The 22271-nt window shown below is 46.0% G+C and overlaps 3 protein-coding genes across 3 annotated transcripts; 2 read left to right on the forward strand and 1 right to left on the reverse strand.

The window, feature by feature from the left end:
• Nucleotides 1-3460: 3460 nt before the first annotated feature.
• Nucleotides 3461-6829, reverse strand: PtA15_12A566 (uncharacterized protein; the record flags this gene model as incomplete). Its single annotated transcript, XM_053162188.1, has 4 exons — nucleotides 3461-4096; nucleotides 4214-4501; nucleotides 4565-5245; nucleotides 5312-6829. 4 exons carry the CDS (start codon nucleotides 6827-6829, stop codon nucleotides 3461-3463), a joined length of 3123 nt encoding a protein of 1040 aa, XP_053026131.1.
• Nucleotides 6830-10642: 3813 nt separating this feature from the next.
• PtA15_12A567 (uncharacterized protein) lies at nucleotides 10643-12090 on the forward strand (the record flags this gene model as incomplete). Its single annotated transcript, XM_053162189.1, has 6 exons — nucleotides 10643-10745; nucleotides 10807-10839; nucleotides 10930-11130; nucleotides 11181-11290; nucleotides 11362-11496; nucleotides 11566-12090. The coding sequence occupies 6 exons, from the start codon at nucleotides 10643-10645 to the stop codon at nucleotides 12088-12090; spliced, it is 1107 nt and encodes a 368-aa protein (XP_053026132.1).
• Nucleotides 12091-18987: 6897 nt separating this feature from the next.
• Nucleotides 18988-20425, forward strand: PtA15_12A568 (uncharacterized protein; the record flags this gene model as incomplete). The annotated part of the gene is made up of 9 exons (XM_053162190.1): nucleotides 18988-19109; nucleotides 19198-19279; nucleotides 19370-19404; nucleotides 19507-19564; nucleotides 19655-19824; nucleotides 19902-19998; nucleotides 20085-20122; nucleotides 20210-20267; nucleotides 20345-20425. 9 exons carry the CDS (start codon nucleotides 18988-18990, stop codon nucleotides 20423-20425), a joined length of 741 nt encoding a protein of 246 aa, XP_053026133.1.
• Nucleotides 20426-22271: the final 1846 nt, after the last annotated feature.

Genomic DNA, 22271 nt, shown 5'->3' on the forward strand with positions numbered 1-22271 from the left:
CATCCAAATGCCCCCAAAATTTTACAGCCATCTGGGGAAACACCTTTGAGCATATTGTGAGCTTCACGGCGGGATTACACATCAGCAACACCTCATATGAGTGTGGGGTGGATTTCGCAGATTTCCTACTAAGGCAAACCACCAAATCCTGAGCTATGGTGCTCCAGAAGCCTGCAGATTTTTTCTGTCACATAAATGCACTCTCTAGAGCATATGTTAAGCTTCACGGCATTAGCACACCTCAGGGAGAGACTGTGTAGCCGGGGGCGGATTTGGCGGATTTCCTACTACCGCAATGCGCCATATCCTGAGATACGGTGATCCGAATGCCCCCAAAATTTTTCTGCCACATAAATACACTCTCTAGAGAATTTGGTGAGCCTCACGGCATTAGCACACCTCAGGGAGACCCTGTTTTGCGGGGGGGGGGCGGATTTGGTGAATTTCCTACTACTTACAAGGGTGTAACAGCTGCGCTACGCGCTTTTTTCTGTATCTCCAAAAATAGATGGCAAGATGTCATAAGTACAGAAATATTATTGGATATTCTGGATCCTCCCACATCCATGAATCAAAAACACTTTTTTCAATTTTCTTTATTGAAGTGGTACTCCTTTGAAACTATGAAGCAGTGTCATTTGGGCGCTTTTTCAGCGCAGCTGTTTTGAGCTTTCAAATTCACCTGCTTCATGGACTTAAAGCCACATAATCCCAGTTCCAAGAATGCAAAGATGCGCTTTGGATTGCTGGGAGCAGGAGAATTCTGAATATCCAAAATAATCTGTGTACTTCTGACATCTTGCCATCTATTTTTGGAGATACAGAAAAAAGCGCGTAGCGCAGCTGTTGATCAAGAAGAGATGAAAAAATTCGGAGGGCTCTCAAAGGATTACCTGCCCTCTTATCTACAATTACCGACACAGACCGCAAAAAAATTCCTAACGGCGTAGGACAGCGCAGAGGAAGAAAACTACGACAATTGCCTTAGTAGGAAATCCGCCTAATCCGCCCCCGGCTACACAGGATTTCCCTGATGTGTAATACACCCGTAAATCTCAAAATATGTTCTAGAGAGTGTATTTATGTGTCAGAAATATTCTGGGGGCATTTGGATCACCATATCTCAGGATATGGCGCATTGCGGTAGTAGGAAATCCGCCAAATCCCCCCCCGGCTACACAGGCTCTCCCTGAGGTGTGCTAATGCCGTGAAGCTTAAAATATGCTCTAGAGAGTGTATTTATGTGGCAGAAAAAATCTGCAGGCTTCCATAGCTCAGGATTTGGTGGTTTGCCTTAGTAGGAAATCCGCGAAATCCACCCCACACTCATATGAGGTGTTGCTGATGTGTAATCCCGCCGTGAAGCTCACAATATGCTCAAAGGTGTTTCCCCAGATGGCTGTAAAATTTTGGGGGCATTTGGATGCCCCATTGAGGATTTATTGAATTTATTTGATTTGATGGGAATATTTTGGAATTAAATTTCCGACTCCCAAACTTTCACGAGGAATTTGAGTTCCGACTCCCAAAAGTCGGCCGGGTCAAATTGAGGTCTGGTTGACCCGCAGGGGACGTCTTGCGGCGGTCTCCCGGACGTCCGCAACATTTGGGAGTTGGAACTTGAATTTATGGGAGTCAATTAATTAAACCCCTTTCTCTTTGGTTTGATTCTTTCTGGATTCGGCCTTGTCCCCCGTATGAAGATCTAGCAATATTTAAGGATCCGTATGTGGGGGGGGGGGGGTGGGTGCTGGAGGCTGTCTGGTTCTTCTGGGATGTCTAGCTATTTAGTAGATTGCTAGATGGTCTCCCCCCCTGCTCCCCTTATGGTAGGGAGCTGTGACATGTATGTACAATAGGTGACATGTCCCCGGAGCAGGCTATGGCGTGCAGGTGCGGCTCATAACACAGGGCTGCATTGTTTATGTTGCACATTCACAACCTGTTGAGCTTGCAGAGGTCTGACCGCTCCAACAACAGCTGGAAATAATATGTTGTGCAGACAAGGTTTCAACACAGAGACAATTTTCTGTGTCCTAATAAAGACTCTGAAAGCAGGAATCAAACCCAGGACCTTCCTGGAGACCCATATGAATTCCAATTCCAGAGGTCCATTAACAGCTTGTGCATGGTGCCGGCATATTTGGTCATGCCCTGTGCATACCACCTGCTGTTGAGACTGAGTCACCCTGCCCTGGGGCCAAAGGGTCTGTTTCCTTTAGGGCACACAGGTGCCCCAACCAACCAATGCCAAACCGCGGTCCAACCGTTGAACTAACAATCTGGTGGGCCCAACGTGCCTCAGAGTCACAATCAGATGAGTGCCAATATTCAATGGGAGCTTCTGCAGGCGGCCCTTCCAAAGGCAAACAAGTGGGAAAAATTTGTCTCATCAATGAATTGTGCCCGTGGTGTAACATTCAAAGTCTAATGACTTTGAATGTTATTTGAGTTTCTTCTGGAGAGAATCCAATTATATGTGGGATGTTCTCTGAAGTACACTTTGGGAACAACTCAAAGGGGATATCCACTTTGGAGACTCCAAAATGGATTCAAAGGACTCTGGGATACCACTTTGGGGTCCCTCGTAAAGCCGGTTTGACCCAACCACAATGTCCCCTCCTTGCATGCAGGCGGGAACTTTAAAGGATCTCTGGAGTCAATTTGGAGATCCTTTGAGTTTTTGCATTGGGGGTGTAGTTCTTGACTGCAACACCTGTCCCAGATCTGTAGTTATCTATTTAGTATGCTTTTGAAATACCAGAAAATCATCAATAATTCTGAGCTCTCCTCACAAGAAACAAGTCACTTGTGTGTGCCCCCATCAATTGATATTTGGCTCCCTTTGGTATTCAAAGTTGACTTGCATAAAATCATAACACCATAATGTCATAAACTTCCAAGCTGAAAAAAAATGTACCACCCAAATACTCAAAGCAGAGCAATATTTCTGGAATGCTACATGCAAAATTATCACTTAAAAGCTTTGTCAATTTTACGCTTTCATTTGAATGCTAATTTTTTGGACAAGATGCATGAATAGATCAGGGGCAAAAAGGCAGAAGGATCCTGAGACCAGATGCCCCTGATCGATTGGAGTAATGGGATCACCTGAGTCCTGACTGTCACTGATTCCTCGGCACATAACTGAGAAGAATAATGGGTATAGAGCAGTGTACATAGATGCCTTCCTAATGGTTTAGTTGTAGCAAGAAGTGTCGACGGCATTTATCCGTAGATGCATGGTACATAATCACGTGTATGCTTTTGGCCAACAAAAATGAAACAGAACGATTGATTTTTACTTGTGCGATTGGATATGATATGTTGGGGTATTAGCCAAGAAAATACTCAGCCAAACCTAAAAGGAATAGTGGTTGAATCAACAGAGATGGTTAAGCTGAGAATGGGGACAAGTATTACAGTTTGTAAAGAAAAGAGTGGCGAATGGAATGCAAATTTAAGCTTTTTTTTTAGATTTGATGATTTTAGCTTCTTCCGTGGCCCAAAACTTGACAAGCGATTTTCGACTTTTATTCGACTTTTTATTCGGGTCAGTCGAGCTATTCTTAGCGGTAGAAGGTGTGGACTTGTTAGGTTTCGCAGAAGCGGTGCTTCCTGCAAGCTTGTGGGCAGGCAAGCCAAGCGGCAGTTTGTCGGGTTTTTTCATAGGAGAAGTGTCGCTCGAATCACTGTCCGAATCGTCGTCGTCACTAGTGCTACTTGACTCCTTATCCGAATGGCCAGCACGATTCTTTGGGTCTGTTGATAGAGGAGGAAGACCAATTGACTGAGGAGTGTTCAAAGTGAAATCTAGCGGCCGGAAGGTATCCAATGTTTTTCTTCTACCCGCCATTGGCCCTTTTTTGTAGAGCCCAGTCCTCCCAGCGTAGCCGATGGCAACTGAGGAAGGCTGAGAGGGTGGATTGGCAGGCGAGGCGTGATGAGAGCTGGTGGTCGATGACGCTTCGTCGTCCGAGCTCGAGCTCTCTACACTTGCCGATTTCCGTGGTGGTGGGCGCTGTGCGGAAGGTGGTGCTCCATCTTCCGGCGACGAGTCTGATTCATCCTCAGAGGAGGAATCAGATTCAGAAACCTAACATGTAAGAAATGCAGATACAAATGTTTGTTAGTGTAATGATACCAAAACGACAATAACTGCGCGGGATTGGAAAATAAATGATGATAGGGCGGAGTTTGTCGTGAGGCTCACACTTTTCGTATGGGTTTTGTTAGAAATTGGTGAAGCAGATGCGTTGGGTTCTGGTTGAGGGAGGGACAGAGTGGATATTGTTGATTCCAACTTATCTGACGGAGCCCTATCCGGAGGCTGGATTGTCGTATCTTCGGTCACGATTTCCGAGGCTCCCGAAGGAGAAGAAGCCTCACTCGAATTAGCCTCACTCGAATCAGCCGATGTAACTGGTGGTTCCTTAGCCGGCGAATTATTGCCTAGGCCATTATCTGACGTCACGCCCTTGTTGTCGGAATTTGGCTGATGCTACGGAAAAAAAAGGCTCGTATTAATTTGTGAAAGACCAGTTATTTTCATTCACAGACGCACTCCGGGTTTTGACAAATGAGATGAACTCAGGTCAGTCCCCGATGAGGCGGCATGGACTCCAGATACGGCTTCTGTGACAGCATTCTCCTCTAATTGAGAGGGGGGAGGCTCGATAATTTTTGGATTGGAATCGACGGCGAGGCCTTTGGGGGCTTGGTTATTGATGGAATCGTTTTCTTGATCAGTTTCGTAACTTTCCTCCAGACCCAGAGTCATCATCACCGTGTTGTTAATGTCCTCACTTAGAGAAGATGAGCAAACACTGAAAGTTCGTTTTCTTTGGTTGTCAGGGATCGTGGCCGGAGCTTCAATCGCGAGGTGGGACGTTTTAGCAGGGAACAGATTCCTTGGTTTGGGTGCTGCGCAGTTGCTTTCGTCGACAACGTGAGTGGGGTTTTCATCTGTTGACAGTTTATCCAGCTGTTTTGATCGGTTGATGTCTGAGACAAACTCGTTGGAGGCAGTGACCTTGCTCATGGGTGCAGGTTCAGTGTTGGTCAGAGTAGGGTCACGAAATATCGGTTTGGCAAATCCAGCACACACAGCCTCATCCAGGAACTGATGCATCCGGGCTAGCAAGGTCATTGGGACATCCCTATCCGACGGCATCGAGAGCTCCCATCTACCGAAGTGCTTTGGAACTTTCACCATCGATATAGGAGTCGATTGTCGGGATGGTACCTGATAGAAAAACCCAATGTCAATAATTGATTGGGAAGAAAAGCCGGGTGAACGAACTGGGCCTACATGAAAATCCCTTTGCATGGGACGGGGTGAGGTTGACACACTGGAGAAGCATTTGGCTTCTTGTGTGGTTTGTGTGGTTGAAACCGATCCACTGCGTAAGCTTTCTTTTTTGGCGAGTTTCTTCTGTTTGGCCTTAGCTTTCACCCGTTCTTTTTTCGTCGCAGGAACACAAGTCTGTTCTGGGACATTGAGAGAATGTGGCTCGGCAGCTCCAATCACAATTTGACCATCGAACTTAGGGTTACTACTTCGGTCTTGATCGGTAACTGCTCCAGTTGCTTGTGAGAAAGCCGTCTGATGAGGTTGTGAATTTTCAGATCTGACGGGCGCCTGAGTCTGTGAATTTGTGGCCTGTAATAGGTTTGGTGCGGTCAAGGGGATTGATGTGGAAGTTGAACTTCTTTCAGCCTGTTCATCTGGTTTTTGCGGTTCGGTATAGACTGATTTCGACAAATTTGATAGGCTTGGTGGAGTGACTGGGGTGGCTTCCGGCATTTTCTCATTCTGATCGGGTTCACCTGTGCTGGCTTTCAGGCGATTTTTTCTTACGACAGAAGCAGACGATGATTGATTTGGAGCTGCAACCGGTTGCCCGGAAATCGCTTGGCTCTTCTTCCTCTTTTTGACAGATGGGGTTGTTGGAGCGGTGGTCGCAAACCTTGCGAGGATTTCTTGAGGGGTTAAGTTAGAGAACGAATCTAATGAGGGCCAAACTGGTTGGTTCGGTTTTAGCTGAGACGTATCCGTAGATCCTTGAGAGTCGGCATTGATTGTAGCAGATTGATCAAGCGAGGGAGATAACAATTGAGGCTGAAGAATGGGTTGTGGGTTCGGTTTTTCGAGATTAGTACATACGTTTTGGGTTTGATGAGGCTGGGTTGGGGTAGGTATTAAGCCGGGAGTCTTTTGGAGTAATGGTTTTGATACGGAGTTGAGAGAGTCATTGCTGAACTTCTGTTTCTTCTTCTTCGGTGGTTGCTCAGAAGGTGTAGAGGGCATCGGGTTGACAGCTGAGGAAGGAGGCAGTACAGGTAAGGAAACCCTTGTAGCCTTTTTCTTTTTGTTGAGATGTGTCGGTTCCGGATTTCGGAGATTAGAAGATGTGTTTTTTATTTCATGCGGCTGCGTTGGGGTAAGTATCACGCCGGGAGTCGCTTCAAGTGAGGGATCTGGTGCGGAGGTAAGAGGGGGTTGGTTGGATATCTTGCGTTTCTTTTTCTTGGGTGGTTGTTGAGAAGGTGCCGAGGGCGTAGGGTTTGCAGCTGGAGATGGAGGAAGTTGCGGTACTATGACCTGCCTTTTTTTCTTGGGTGGCTGTTGAGCTGGTGTCGAGGGCGTAAGATTTTCAGCTGAGGACGGAGGAAGCTCCGGTAAAGAGATCCTTGAGCTCTTCTTCGGTTTCTTGAAATTATCCGACCATCCTATCGGGCCGACAGTAGGCAAGATCTTTTTCTTCTTGGGTAGAGCTTGAGTGCCGGAAGGTGGGGGTACTCCATCGTTCGAGAGGGCATCCATCATCTTCGTTTGGCGAGTCTATATCAGAAGTTGGGAGATATTTATGATATCATCTAGTCAGCTCAGAGGAATCTGTGATGTGTAGCCTTCCAGATCGCGGGAATATCGGATATATAACTTTGTTGGTATGTACTCGCCTTCTTTACTCCAGCCTGTTTTGCGTCTTCGTTTCCGATTTTCCTGCGATCGAGTGTAGGTCGGGAATATGCATTTAGGTTTTCGTCTTCAACTTTTTTGAGGACTGCGCTCCTTGTGGGTTCGGACTACGCCGCATCTCTCCGACGCGCCTGGCATCGGGTTGACCCACAACCAAGGCCAGAAACCGCAGGTGCATAATAGGGGGTTTCAAACCTAACTTGAAGACCCTCTCTTTGTGGAGAGGGGACGCCGTCCCGCAGGGACCGTCCGAAGTAGGGACTGATACACTTGTGCCAGTGCTTGCCCTACTCTTTTTTGTTTTTTTGCTGTTTTCCATTCTATTGCTTGTACCTGATCCTCAGTCGTGAGGAATAGCATGATAGTTCCGCTGAGCCAAATGACCTCTTCCTTCTCTTGCATCTTGTAAGATATGTAGCATTGCTTTTGGACCTTCTCACCATTTTTTACTCTCATAATAAGACTTTCAAAGTGCTCAGGTTTGATGGCACCACTCTTGGTACTCTGACTGGTGGCTTTACGTCATGTAAGCAGCCTGCAGATGTATCACCCATGGAAAACAAGGAAAAATTCCAACGTTAAATTAAGCGGGACACTCAATTTTTGGCATGCTTGTAGAGGAGAAGCAGGCGGTCATGGAACACTGAACAAGAAAAAAAAGGTGATGTGAATAAAATTTTACCACAATTCTAAAGCCAAATGTGAAAAAGAGTAGGTGGGGTAGGGGGGTCATGGGTCAATCCAACAGCCCTGCATACTTTGGTGATACATCATGGTAGCAGACTAACAGAAAACTCAACAAAGCGCCAGGAATCAAGCACTATCACGCAGCAATCCAGGTCTTTGATCACTATCTAATAGGGACACGGGACATTGGACTCACCTACATCAAGGAGATGCCGTATAAAGTGCAGGCATTTGTTGACTTGGACTGTGTCAGCCTTAGAGTCAACTCAGCTGACCTAAAGTCTGCCTTTTTCTACTTTTTACATATGAATTACTTCATATCTTGTTCATCTTAAGAGATAACCTTGTTTTGACTTCATATTCTGTTTCCTCATGCAATTTTAACCCTAGTTACAACTTACCAATTCTTTGTAACTATACTCCTTCCCTGAGTTATTGAGTTGTAGCGCGCATGCGCAGTTGTGACGTGTCAGCGCTACCAGGCACGCCAAACCACATGTACATATGTAAATTACATAAGCAAACTGTGAAAATTTTCGTAGTCAGTATCCCCCTTGCCTGAGGCGGATCTACAGACTTCAGCACACCAGAACCACACCCCAGATAACCCCAGGATCACCACCAAAGAGATTACCACGCTCCCAGTATACCTACCGTCACAGGCGCCTTGTGTCACGGGTGTATGGAAAGTACTTGTACCAAATACTTGCCTGTTGTTCAGCCCAAGATCCTGGAGCCTGCACCTGCACCTGGCACCTCTAGATGGGTAATTTTTGCCAGCCTGAAAGTACTCCCCTACAGGTGCCGAGTACTTGCCAAGGAGTACTTTGTGCAATATCTATGACTAAGCATGAATTACACTGCTTCAACAGATGGCATGTTTGATGGTTACAGAAGAAAGCGTGCCTGGAAGTATCTCAATTTCCACAGCCTCATGCTGTGATGTTAACTCACCATATTATACAAGCATGACTACAGCAGAGATTGATATCAGTTGAACATAACATCAAGCTAGCACACAACTGATTTCAAACTGACCCACAACTCATATCTGGCAGTGTTCCTGAAAGAAATTGCCATCTGGCACTCTCTGGGGAGTGCCACCATTTCCCCCCTGGTGTATATGCTTAGTACTTACCAATATTCACCAAATGTTTTTCCAGGTGCGGCATCAAAATCAATTGACCCATCTATGATTCCTCGACTTCTAACCTCTCCAAACATGTATCTAGCTGCCTCAAGAAACAAATGTACTCAGAAAAGACCCAAAAACTAGCCGCCTTGGGAGTATCGGGTACTGGTGACATTGATGTGTGTGAGGTGAGTAAAATTTTTGTCCCTCCTTTTCCAAATAGACTACAACTGAACATAGATCCCATAGGTCCCTAAGCTCTGTGCAGTTTGATGTGCAGCAGGAGCTTGCCCATTCTCGGCTCTTGGTGAAGACGCTCATCAAGCAATCATGCACCCAGTAGTTCTGAAAAATTTACCCACACGCAGGCAAACATCAAACAATATTGTGATGCTGTATACCTCGGTGCAGGAGGGTTTGATCAAGTCACTTGAGGTTAGTTCTTTCTCTGAATGGTAATCTGTTTTCATTTTTTGATTTTCTTCTCTGTTGAAATGAATCAAATAGAAGCACAAAGGTGCAATGTACTTAGGTGTTGACACTTGGCAGTCGCCAAATGGATACAATATCTTAGGGGTTGTCATATACCGCTTGATTGCAGGTGATAGCGTTGGTACCGGGGGGTTTGAATTGGAGTAGATGCCCCTTGACTATGTTAGATTTGAACAAAGCCATAGTGGCACATACCTGGCTGATACAGTCCGCCTCATTGTTGAAAAATGTGGCGTATAGGACAAGGCAAGCGACCAAAGTTACTCTTCCCAGAATTCTTTTTGACTTATCCTGTCTTCTTCTTTTTTTGTTTGCTGCACAGATCTGTGGGATTGTGACAGATAATGCCTCAAACAATCAAACAATGATTGACAAAATCAAAAAATTCAAGTGGCCTCGGATGAAAGGCAAGGCGCATTGGATTTGATGTTTTGCACATATATTGAACTTGATCGTGCAGGTAATCTTGAAACCGTTTGGAAGCTACAAGAAGAAAAATAAATTGGCGACAGAAAACTCCTCGAGTGACCACAAGGACTCCAGCAATGAAGGCAACGAAATAGGGGGGGTTCACAATTGAATTTTAAAAAACTTTGGAGGTCAATTTAAGGCCTTTATGAACATAATTTTAAAATTTTGGCATGGTGTCCAGAAAAAGATGAGACTGATCAATCAGTGCAATTTATCAACTTTTTAAAAATATGTTCATAAACAGGTTAAAATGGGTCCTAAAGTTTTACAAATTTCAATTGTGAACCCCCCTAATAAATCCAAGTTTATTAAAGCCTCTGAATCACGAAACAAAATTTCAAGGGTTTCCCCTACAAATCTTCAAAAATCACAAAAAAAAAATCAAGGGTTTCCCCTTTACAACCTCCAGGAAAAAAAGATGAAGGGTTTTCCCTTTACAAATGCCAAAATGAACAAAAAAACCACAATATCACAACAACCAAAAACAGAGCAACAATCTGCACCCAGCCACCTAACATCAGCAAGCTGATGCACCGTGGCCCACCATCCATCCCTGTCTAGCAGGGTTAAAAAATGGTGAGAGGATGACCCCCAGCGCGCCGCATTGAAGGCATTATGCAAAGGGGGGTCAACGAGTGTAGCCCCTCAAACTGCGCAAGTGCAACAGCGGAGGGGGTGAGGACGAACCGCACGCTGGAAGTACAGCGGCAGAGGAAGCCCTGGGGATTATCCGAACACAAGAGCACACCTTTTATATTCATCACCCAAGATCTACCATTGGCTAGCCCAATCTACATAGGCTTAATCTTCCACCTTGACCAGCCTCAACCCGTGTCAGCAGCACTTGGCCTTGACAATGGCGCCACCACCATGTCCCTATGACACCAGCACCACACCTGCGTCATGTCGCTATCGATACCAGGAAGACTCTTATTGGTGGGCCCGCGAACGACGGCAAACAGTCTTACAACCAGACCACATGTATTTTGTGTAGTGGGTTCTACTTGCAGGTATGCTGTCTCAGATCAGGCTGAAAATTCAGCCACAACGTTGGCAAGGCGATCTGCCGATTCTGGTACGTTGCCTCTCCTCTGAGTCTCCTCCTCCGCGCGCGTGCCTGACACTGACAGCCTTGGCCCTTTTCTCTCTCTGTGTCTGGGTCCAGCTGACCGTACGCTCCCGAGCATCCCATATCCTCCCCCTCACTGTACCACCGAGCATCTTCTGCCGCTGCCGCTGTTACCCTCAAAGCACAGCCGTTCTAAGGGCTCCAAAATGACAGGCCGGCACAGTATCAGCATTACGACCGCTACCAGCCCTCACAGTGCCCGACAACATCACAGGTTGGAAAACCCCGACTCGCTCAGTCTCTGTCTGGTGGCCTAGCTAACCCCTACATTCTGCACCCAATCACAGTCGCAGATGCATCTCAGCTCTGTGTGGCTAAACGGACCGATTGCGTCCTGGTAGTCGACGAGGACGAGCATCTACGCGGGATCTTTACCGCCAAGGACCTGGCATTCAGGGTCAATCTTCCCATTCCGATCCAATCCAGCCCGCCAAACTGAGCTTTCTCTCCTATCTATTTGTCTCGCAGGTGATCGGAGATGGAATGGATCCCCACACGACCCCCGTCTCGGCGATCATGACCCGCAACCCGATGGTCACCATCGACACCACCTCGGCCACCAAAGCACTCACAACAATGGTCACCAGAGGATTCAGGCACTTGGTATTCCACCCCATCTCTCACCAGGAAGAGAGAAAGACAAGAAAAAACTAACGTGTTTCGGTCATCCAGCCGGTCTGTAACGATGAAGGAGACGTGATCGGACTGTTGGATATCACCAAAGTATTCCACGAGTCGCTCGAGAAGCTCGAACGGGCCTGCTGCTCCTTGCAAAAGCTGTACAATCCGATTGAGGGGGTCCAGTCGGAGTTTGGCAACGGGACGCGCGGGGCGACGCCGGGGGCAGTGAACCCGCTGATGGTGTACGTCGAGGCGCTCCGGAACAAGATTTCCTTCCCCAATCTGGGCTTGATCCTTGATGCCCGGACGAGCGCGGCAACGGTGGGCGTGAAGACAAGCGTCAAGGAGGCCGCCATCCTCATGCGCGAACACCACACCACCGCCGTCTGTGTGATGGAGAACGACGGCAGGCGGATCGCTGGGATCTTCACCAGCAAGGATATCGTCCTCTGCGTCATCGCCGCCGGGCTTGATGCCCGCACCTGCAGCGTCGTCCGCGTCATGACCTCACCCGAGACGGCCCTTCCAAGCCTGAGCATCCTCTGCGCAAAATGTGTCTCTCTCTCCGCCCTATAATCTGTCATTATTTTTGTTCGTGTTGTTGTTTCTGTGGTGTGGTGTGAGCGCTTCTGTGCTTTATGTACTATTTTGTGTCCTCTTTTGGCGCCGATCCCCCCCCTCCGACCTTCCCACCTCCCAAAAAAGCACCCTTAATTCTCTCTTTGATCTGATTACATTTACTGCCGCTTTGTTATGCTCATTCCTCTTTTTTTTCGGTGATCAAGTGCCTGACACCGCACATTCCCCACATCTTTTTTCTCTCTCTATTTTATTTCTGGTCGTTTTCCTGTCATGATTCATTGCATGGACCGCGCGCATTAAAATTTATTGTGTCTTACTGTCACCATCACTTTTGGTAAAGGCTACCAAGGAATACACTTGAGGCAAGCCCCTTTGGGGGTGCATGAGGGGCCATGCTAGGACATATAGCTGGTTGATGGGGATGGCAAGGGGTCAGACAAATACCCTGAACTTGCAGCGGCGTAGCCGCCTTGGACTCTAGTACAGAAGAACAGATTTCTTGGTATGTACATGGTACCTTGTATCTTGCTTTTAGAATTCATCTTCAGCTATTTATTCTTTCTGATCATTTTTAGGGCCACCGAAGTGGATGATTCAGGAGACAAATATGAAAATAACAACTCACTGCTGACCGAGCTGCTAGGTGATGCTGACATTGAACTGGAGACCGGCAATATTTATGGGATGAGCGACAAGGATGAAATGGACCAATATACCACTGCATCTTGCAAAAAAACACTTGCTAAGGTATGCAAATGTCTTATTCTATTCAGTGATTGTTTTTGACGGTGAAATACAATAAAAAAACAGTTTTGAGCCATTTCACGCAAGCTGAACAAGTCTCCGAATTCAAAAGCGCTCTTTGTGGAGCTCTGAAAAGATCATGACGTGTTCAAACCCCATAACGTTGAACGGGATGTGAGGACCAGGTGGAATTCCACCTTTGCTCAACTCACAAGTGTTTTACACTGTTCAGGAGCCATGTGAGTAATATTATTTCTCTTCCTTTCTTTGGAAAATACACTGACTTTCACTCTCTTCAAGTCTTGAGTGGCAGAAAGACAAGCACTACGGTCTCCCTTGCAGATATCAAATCAACCAGACTGATCTTGATCTTGTTTGTGACGTGGCCAACATTCTTCAACCATTCCAGGAAATAACACTTCAAGTTTCAAATCGGGGCAGCGCTTTGTTGGCAAACATTGTGATTTTTATCAAAAACATCACAACACACCTATCCACTGCCATTTCAGACAAGCGAGACGAGTACCCACCCGCATTGAGGAATGCCTGCCGTGCAGGCCTGCAAATGACCAACAAGTATTACACGCTGACCGACTGTTCCCCGTTGTACCGAGTTGCCATGGGTGTGTTGTTTTATTTTATCTTCTCTCACATATACACAAACTAACTCGTGATTGAATAGTTCTTCATTCATTGTTTAAGGATGAGTATTTCAAGCTTGCAAAGTGGGATTTTGATTGGATTTACAAGTCAATCAAGCTTACACAAGATATGTGGGAAGCTCACTACAAGCCTTGATCTCCAGAAATCACTGCCAAAGAGCCTAATACCCATGCAAAGGCAAGTCACATCACTTTAATCACTTTTATTCTCTTGCTTCAATGGCCTTACTAACATTTTTCAGGATAGCCTCAAATGGGTATAATTGCCAGTTTAATTAATGCTTCCCTAGCACGCTCAGGACAGACATCAACCGATATGCTCAACATATGGCTGGCGGGGGGATTGACTCTGACAGATGCCGGACAGCCTGTACATAAACTTCCTTCAATGGTGGATTAGACAAAGTCACGCGGGGAATACTCACAGCAGTCTGCTAGAAATGACACTTGATGTATTAAGCTGTCCAGGTGGGTTTATAATTTTCTCTTTGAGTGACTTTTTTGGCTTCTGACAATCTTCATCAATCAGCCACAACGGTAGATGTGGAGCAATCATTCAATTTTGGACGTGATTATGTTTTGGTGAGATGGCACCAGCTCAGTGCATCATCAATCACTTGTGGGATGGCAGTGGCCTATTATGCAAAAAATGGTAAGATTGAGAGTGGAATGTTACATAAATTTAAGATGAATCAGAAGAATGAGGTGAAAACGAAAAACAAAGGTCAAGATGGAAAGAAATAAAGGCAGTCTTGTAGTAGATTTAGCTTTATTTTGATTTACTTTTATTTGAACTGTTACCTCCAAGTCCCGATACCAACTGGGAATTTTCTTTTTTTTCAAAAACAACCAAAATACCCAATATTTTTAGCAGGTACCCGCCTTTTGCACCCGGGTACCCGCCCACGGGTGCCGGGTGTGGGTGCGGGTGTCTGAAATCCTGGAAATTTGAGGCGGGTACCCGGGTGCGAAGTGACATCTTTAGTGATGTTGCCTCAGTCTATCAACAACACCACCACCATCCAATGTGCCGCCATTTGAAAGTGGCACCTTCTGCAGCAACCACTCGCCCACAAAATATGTGCCAGCCTGTAGGTAACTAACCGTGCCTGAGAGGGTTGTTACTAGCAAGATGATAGTGTAAAGTGCCAAGGATGAGCCAATGGGTTCTTGGTAAGACCTGTAAAAGGTTTCACTCTATCATTAATCTTGACTGAGAGGCTTGCTCAATGAAGGCGCATCCAGATCAACACAAGGTGTTAATAGGCATCCAAGGAATAACTCAACTTGGGTTTGTGGTTTTACTTACAAAAGGTAAGGGTAATCAAGAGTTGATGTTATTCATGAAGTGAAAGATGGGTGAGAATGAAAGCACTGTTTAACTATGGTATGGGTTAAACTCTGCTGTAATAATATTCTAGGGGATAAACAGTCCTGGGGGGCGTGTTTATATAGAGGGGGAAAAGAGCAGGGGGGGGGAATGGAGGTGCTTGGAGGTGCTTCAGGACCAGGGGGGAACTGGAAGCGCTCAAGGGAAGCAGATCCTCATGAGGATCAAATGATCAGGGAAGTGTAATGATCAGTACGGATCACAGATCAGTAGCTGTGTACACCAGCTGATCATTGGAATCAATGATTCCATTCAGTGCTCTTTGAATTAGATTACATCATGTATTGTTTTATGTATTTATATCATAATCAATAGTTTATGTATGTAGGGAATGAGGTGTAATAGGGGATAAATGAGTGATACCTGACTTGGGGGTATTTCACATGCACAGTAATGTTAAGTTATATTGTAATCTTACTGTTTGGACTTAACTTAACTCTTATAACAACAGTACATTGGAGTAACTATATTTAACTATGGCTGTCTGTAATGTAATGTAATGTAATGTAATACAAGAGTACATTCTTAAGCTTGTATCCAATGATGTATATATGTAATAAAGTAAAAGGAATGTACTGTGTGTACATCCCTTCCAGAAAAGGATGGCACTTGCGAGGAATTACCGCCCCTCGCTTGTGCAAATCCTTGCACTTCGTGATCCAGGTAAGTTTGCAGTGGAGCTTAAGCTTAACCATGTAGCCACAGCTATGTCCAACCGGACCGATTCGCTCCCCCCCCCCCCTCCAGCAGTGGCCAGATCCTGCTTCCCCCCTCAATTCTACCCGTCCCGGCTGTCTCCACGAATGTTTGAACCCTTTTCCCCCCTCCCCCGCCTCGCTCCGTGGCACTGGAACTCGGCAAAACGCTACTACCAATCTACAGGACGACAAATTGGACCGCAAAATCATCAGAAATTTGTAGGTCTCTAGAGCCGTTGATTCTGACGTTAGATAGATTGAATGGAAGCAAATTAGAGCCGCCGGAAAGAATGTGATGATTTTTGGTGATCAAGCCATTGCCGGGAGTGATTGGAATTCTTCAGGTGCGAAGAAATCCCTTTTCATCAAGCCCTAGTTAGCTTTGATTGCCCCAGCCCCAATAAATTTCATCGCTGAGTTATGTCTACGTACTACTGTGCAGCAGGCTTGAAGGTATATCTAATCTTTGACAAATATCACGGCCGAGTTCGTCACACAAAGCCTCCCTCCTTCTGTGGGGCCCCGTACTACCTCTCGAAATGACACAGCAAGCTCAACTCCAAAAAAAAGTTCAAAATATCATTGATGGTTATATGGGCCTCAACTTTTGTTATTTTCTCAGCTTTTTCTCACTTCAACGCAAGGAAAACTGTTGTACAAGTTTTAATCAATCTTTCTTATTATTATTTTTTTGAAAGTATGTAATAAAATACCGCTGTTTTCCTTCTTAATATTCCAAGAGTACTGTCACTCAAAATAAAACCCTAATTACCAAACAACCTGGTTTCTGTTAGGCTGTTGTTCACACGTTTTTGGTAAGTTTTTGTGCTATACAACAATAAGAACACTTGACGGTATTCAGTAAAGAAAACACTTCAGGGAATACTAAATCATGTCGCAACTTGGCTGGCTGCCTGATAAATAATTAAAAACCTCAGCCGGTGCGAGCTTAACAAAGCGAAGGGGAAGCCTCGCAGGGTCTCTGTCTCCTCCCTGACGGGGGGTCGCACTTCGTGCGAGGCGCTTTGCGCCCCTGCCCCGCGGCAGGCGAGGGACTTGTGCTAAGTTCGCAGCCGGTGTGGTTCCGACGAAGAAAAAAATACCGGATCATTCCCAATTCTCCTTTTGGAGAAGTGCTGGTAGGGCTACAGTTTATTTAAAGCGTGACGACCGGATTCGCCTGGATCTAGCTCATTCAGAGCAAACAGGCTCATTGGTTGCACATGTTTTCCCAGTGAAAAAGAAACAAGACTACCTTTCAGATTGGTGATATCCTACCAGAGGTTAATTGAATGGAAATGGTCATTGGGTTTTGAAGAGTTTCTATCTCTTTACAGTAATCAAAAACAATTTTAAAATCCTGACAATGAAACAAAAATCATTTCTCAAACTTGCATTCAATTTTGAAAAGGTGGGAATGAACAGAGGAACGAGATATGGCTGAAAAGCAGAAAAACAAAGTGAGAGTACAGAGACCGCCGCCGTCCAAGGTCCATTGCAAAGTGTTGGAGGACACAAAAAAATCAGTGTGAAATTAAACCAAATAGATGGTGATATATAATATTCAAAACCACGTTACCTTTTTTGATTGGGATACATGGCTGTTCAGCCATATTGGGGACCAATTGTTAACGACTGATATTAGTGGGCAATAAGGCAGGGTAACGGTTTCTAGCAAGATTCTTTGAGCCGGGAGAGGTAGAATTGAGGGGGGAAGCAGGATCTGGCCGCTGCTGGAGGGGGGGGGGGGGGGGAGCAAATCGGTCCGGTTGGACATAGCTGTGGCTACATGGTTAAGCTTAAGCTCCACTGCAAACTTACCTGGATCACGAAGTGCAAGGATTTGCACAAGCGAGGGGCGGTAATTCCTCGCAAGTGCCATCCTTTTCTGGAAGGGCTGTAATATGAACAATTGCAGGTACTTGGTACGTGTAAGGTACTGTGACATGTACTCTGTGGCTGACAATATGAAAATATGCACATGCCAAGCGTGTTGCCATTGAGCAGCCAAGCTGCCAGTCGGGGTCCAGATGGCCTAGTGGTAACTATCACCCACGGAAGCTTGGTGTCTCCCCTGCAACAACATAGCATAATCACTTTGAAGAGAGTGACAAGTCCGGTGTTTGAATCCCGGTGGACCCAACCCCTGGCCACTACCACTTCCGCACTTGGACAACTACACACGACCCATGCAACCTTCAACCCACTTATGTTGTCTACTTTACATACAAAAACTCTTCAATTTCAATAACCGTTACCCAATTGAATCAACCTGAGAAATGATTGCACCCCATCCACCCCACAAACCCACATCACAACTCATTGTGACATTGTCCCTAGTTGTTAAGATTACCACATCCTCTACAGAGCTTGGCCCATAGAAACAAGTACTGGAAAAAAACAAACTACAAACATAAAATAACAAAACTGCTTGTAGGTAGATACCATGATATTCATAGTGTGTAATGCCAAAGGTAAAATTACATTAAAAAAAACTGCCAGTCGTGGAATCACCACCAAACATAGCAGTCCGCTTCGGTGAATAACTTCAGAATGCCAAGAGCCGCTTTAGGCCGCTTTCTTATCGTCCGTGCCACATTGCATTGAGATGGCGTCTGCCAAGGAACTGGAAAGCCGTTTCGAGGCCCGTATTGCCGTGGGCTTCAACGGCACTTGGGGTTGGTTCATCCGGGCCATTTATCCTTGCCAACTTGCAGCTCGGATGTCAGCTGGGCACCAAGCTTGGCAATGCGGTGCAACCAGCACAGAATGGGCCCCCATCCAACCTCAAGTCCTGTATCATGTTCGCTTGTACATTTGAATCGTTGCCCACTACTCACAACGACCAGCAAACGGAGTTCTCTCTTGAAATCAGGGGGTTGGGAATCGAGGGGTCTAGACTTGGTTTCGATGACCAGTCCCGGACTCGCGGTACGGAGAGAAGGGTCTGCTCGGTTTCGCAGCCGGTATTCTTTTGCCGGCCCCTGCCGGCCCCCGTGCCAGACACCACCCCGCATTCCGTGTGTGTTACAAAAAAAAAGAAAGTGGCTTCCGAGTCGCCGACGAGGAGGAGATCAGCTTGGAGGATTCATACGAAGCTGTATGGATCAAGTTTTGATTGAATATTTTACTAATCCCCATCGAGGGGTTGTGTTTCAAGAAGCCGCAAGGATCCAAAAACCGTCCCAAGAATTTCAATAGAAAACACCGGCAAACGAGACCGAGATGCACTGGAAGAGGCTTACCCTGCTTACCCTCAGTCCTCAATCTATAAAAAGCCAGACTATCATCATCGTGATCTATATCTTCACTCACAGCACAAATCATCTGCAATACTTAGTCCCACTACTTGTTAGTCTGTGCTAAAACACCGTTGATATAGATAGAACCAATTATCATGATCGCCTCACGATATGTCCTCGCTGCCGCAATCAGTTTGATCACGGCGAAGAGCACCGAGGGTAACAACATGAATTCGTGGTGCGACACTTATCCTGCAAACCAGGCTCATTGTTACAAGTGCGTCTTAATCTATTTCTGTGTTCCTTTTTCCACTTCCGACTTTGCTGATAAGCCCTTCGGCCTGACGTCCTAAACAATTTTTCAGAGCGATCGCCAACATCAAACTAGAGAATGGAAAACTTCCATCGACTGAGAACGAAGTAAGAACCATAGCGGACAGCTGCAGCGTGAGTCTCTGATCTGGTATTTGATGTAGCTCCGCTTTCCATACTTAAGACATTTACACTGTTCTGATTAATGCCTACTTCTCACACCAGCTCATTGTCTTCAACAAAAACCTGATGCAAGATATGTGAGTGAACAGGAGATGTCACAGCTTGTTGTCAAAAACACTATGCGTTGATTCTAAAACTGATTCTAAAATTTGATCTTGTTATACTTACGTCATATCTAGCACCCCGGCTCAAATAACAGAGGCCGTTACTGCGCATTTCGAGAAATGCCCCGATAAAGTAAGCGGATCTAATATGTGGTAGAAGTTGAACTCGGACGGTCGGCTGACAGAGTTTCTCTGCTTCGTGGCATGATTCATGAACATCCAGGCTGGTTGGATTATCTTACCGAGCAACAAGCAAGTCCTTGTCCAGATCAAAATCCGTGCCCCACCCAATTCACAATGGTCCGCATGGAATTCGGATGCCGAGCTCAAGAAGGCGTACTGCTATCGACCCGAAGGAGAGTCAGCTATCGGATCAGGTGATGATTGCATCGCGTATGTCAACGTCTCAATTTGACCTATTTTTCACAATCATCCGCTGAGATCTTGCTCATTTGATGATCTTGATGCAGAGCCTACCAGAAATTCCCTATTGATCCTCGGACCGGGTATTTGATTGGGCTCGTACCGACGCCAATGGCGTTGGAACTAAACTCCGGATCATGCACTGTGAGTCAGAAAACATTGCTACAAGGTTTTCCAGCAAGAACCATAAATGATCAGGCAAAAAGTTTGACCTTATTACTTTTCATTAGGTACAAATAAGCACCACCGACGGATCAGACATTCAAATGTAAGTGTAGTTCACGCAAACAAGTCAAAACTTCCACTCTGTTGGCCCTGAATCCAACCCCTCTTGATCGGCATTATCACGAAACAGGAACAAGAAAGAAGTTGACTCCGCCATCATTGGAATGATGAATAAATGTGGCAACACTGTGAGTTCATTTACGTCCTGAGTTTTACAGCCATATTGGTCAAAACAAAGCACTAACCTGACAACACCACCCAACAGCCCGGTGTGGTCAATGTGAACGGAGCCCAGGGACCAAATGGGAGAATCTTTGTCCAAACATACTCTTCTTCTCAGGAGTAGCATTCAAATTTCTTGATTCCACTTTCTTTTACCGCGATACATTCACATTCGTTATCCAGTACATATAACCCGCATACTCTTCTGTCATTATGTTAAAACATTAGCTATCAAGTTTTTACTTTCAAGCACCCAGTTTTGCCCAACCCCAATGTAGGCCTTTCCCCAGCTCGCCCGCATACTTTTGGTCGTCCCGCAGGTATCAAACCAGTCGGGCGTTGATAAACGCACGCCCCTCTCCCGGGGGCACACCCACGCCCACGCCCTTCAAAAAGGGCGTGCTGGGCCACACGGCCGCCCCCACGCCCTTCAAAAAGGGCGTGCTGGGCCACACGCCCGCCCCCACGACCTATTTTAGCCCTTGGTGTGGTACCCTATGGGGGTGCGAGGGCGTGCATGCCCCTGCATGGGCGTGCGAGGCGAGGGCGTGCACGGCCCTGCAGGGGCGTGCGAGGGCGTGCAAAGCTTTTTTTTTTTTTTTGAGTGCTATTGATTTCACATATGTACCGCAAGTGTACTGCTGTCTTATCCTAAACATGTGGCAAAATTTTGAAAGAAATGAAGAAAAACCTCTTTCAAAAATGTATGAATCCCACGGTTTTGAATTGATTTTTGTTACTGTGTTCTGGCCAGGGTCCTACTATTAATCTACTATGTGTCATATCAAGTATCTTTTAAAGTATTGTAAAGTAACATCGTGAGATATATGGTGACAAGGCCAATAACATGTGCACTGTGAGCATGGGCAAAGACCCAAAGGTGGCTATCATGTAGCCCACCGGGACGGGGCCCCGGGGCTATGAGATAGGCGCTTGGCGCAGTTTGCAAATTGTCAGAAATGTTTGGTATTCAAAATTGCATATGCCACTGTTTACATAAAATCATAAAGCCAATTTTGGCTGGGAGATGTCAGTGTGCATAAAACTTAAAGTGACATCTCCCAGCCAAAATTGCAGTTTATGATTTGATGTAAAAAAATCTTATGCAATTTTGAATATAACCAGGTCCATAGTTTGCACTTGGTCTCTTTTCATGTATACACTTACATATAAAAAATCACATAGTCAGCTCTGCGGCCCCACGGCGCGCAGGAGGGATCAAACCTGTCCTCTGGAGTCCAAGAACTAGCGGATAGCGCACGCTACAGATAGTTTAGTGTAGCGGCCCACCGTTGCGTAAATGGTGATGGTCGCCATCATCCCCTGCCAAAGTCAAACCGGTCAGACATTGTTGGCAACCTTGAAGTTGCAGCATCTCAATTCTGCCCACCAGCCAATGGCGTGGAGTCTTCCAACCGCTCACCAGGCTCTTTGGTTGAATCAAATGCACATCCAAGGGTGCCCCACCCCTCAAAGGTGTGTCCAACCCTAACTTAACACAAGTCCCCCCTGGTGGGAGGCTTGCTGTGGCTGGCCGCAAAGCGGCCCCTCCCGCAGGGAGGGACTTGCGCGTAATGTCGAAATTTTGGCTGGGAAAGAAATGACAAATGGCTGGAGGGAAGATATTAACCCTCAGCCAGCCTTCCCCTCAGGTCCTGTGGACCTGCCCCAGGGCCAGAGCCAAAAGATACTTCTGGACCTCAGCTTTCATTTGGCACCGGTCTCATCTACTCAATCCAAACCATTTGCACTGTACTAATGTTTTAAAAATAAAAAAAAACATGAAGAAATTTAAACTAAGGATGCACAACCATCATGCCTTGTGGATCCTGGATCCGCAAACCCGCAGATCCTACACATGTAGTGTTGCATTTTGTTGCAGATAGGAAATTCAATTGTGCATATTATCAGAAAATCCAAAAATGGATCTTCAGAGCAATGTAATATCCTTCAGGATTCCTTTGACCTTC

This window comes from Puccinia triticina, chromosome 12A (genome assembly GCF_026914185.1).
Source record: "Puccinia triticina chromosome 12A, complete sequence".
Lineage (NCBI taxonomy): Eukaryota > Fungi > Basidiomycota > Pucciniomycetes > Pucciniales > Pucciniaceae > Puccinia > Puccinia triticina.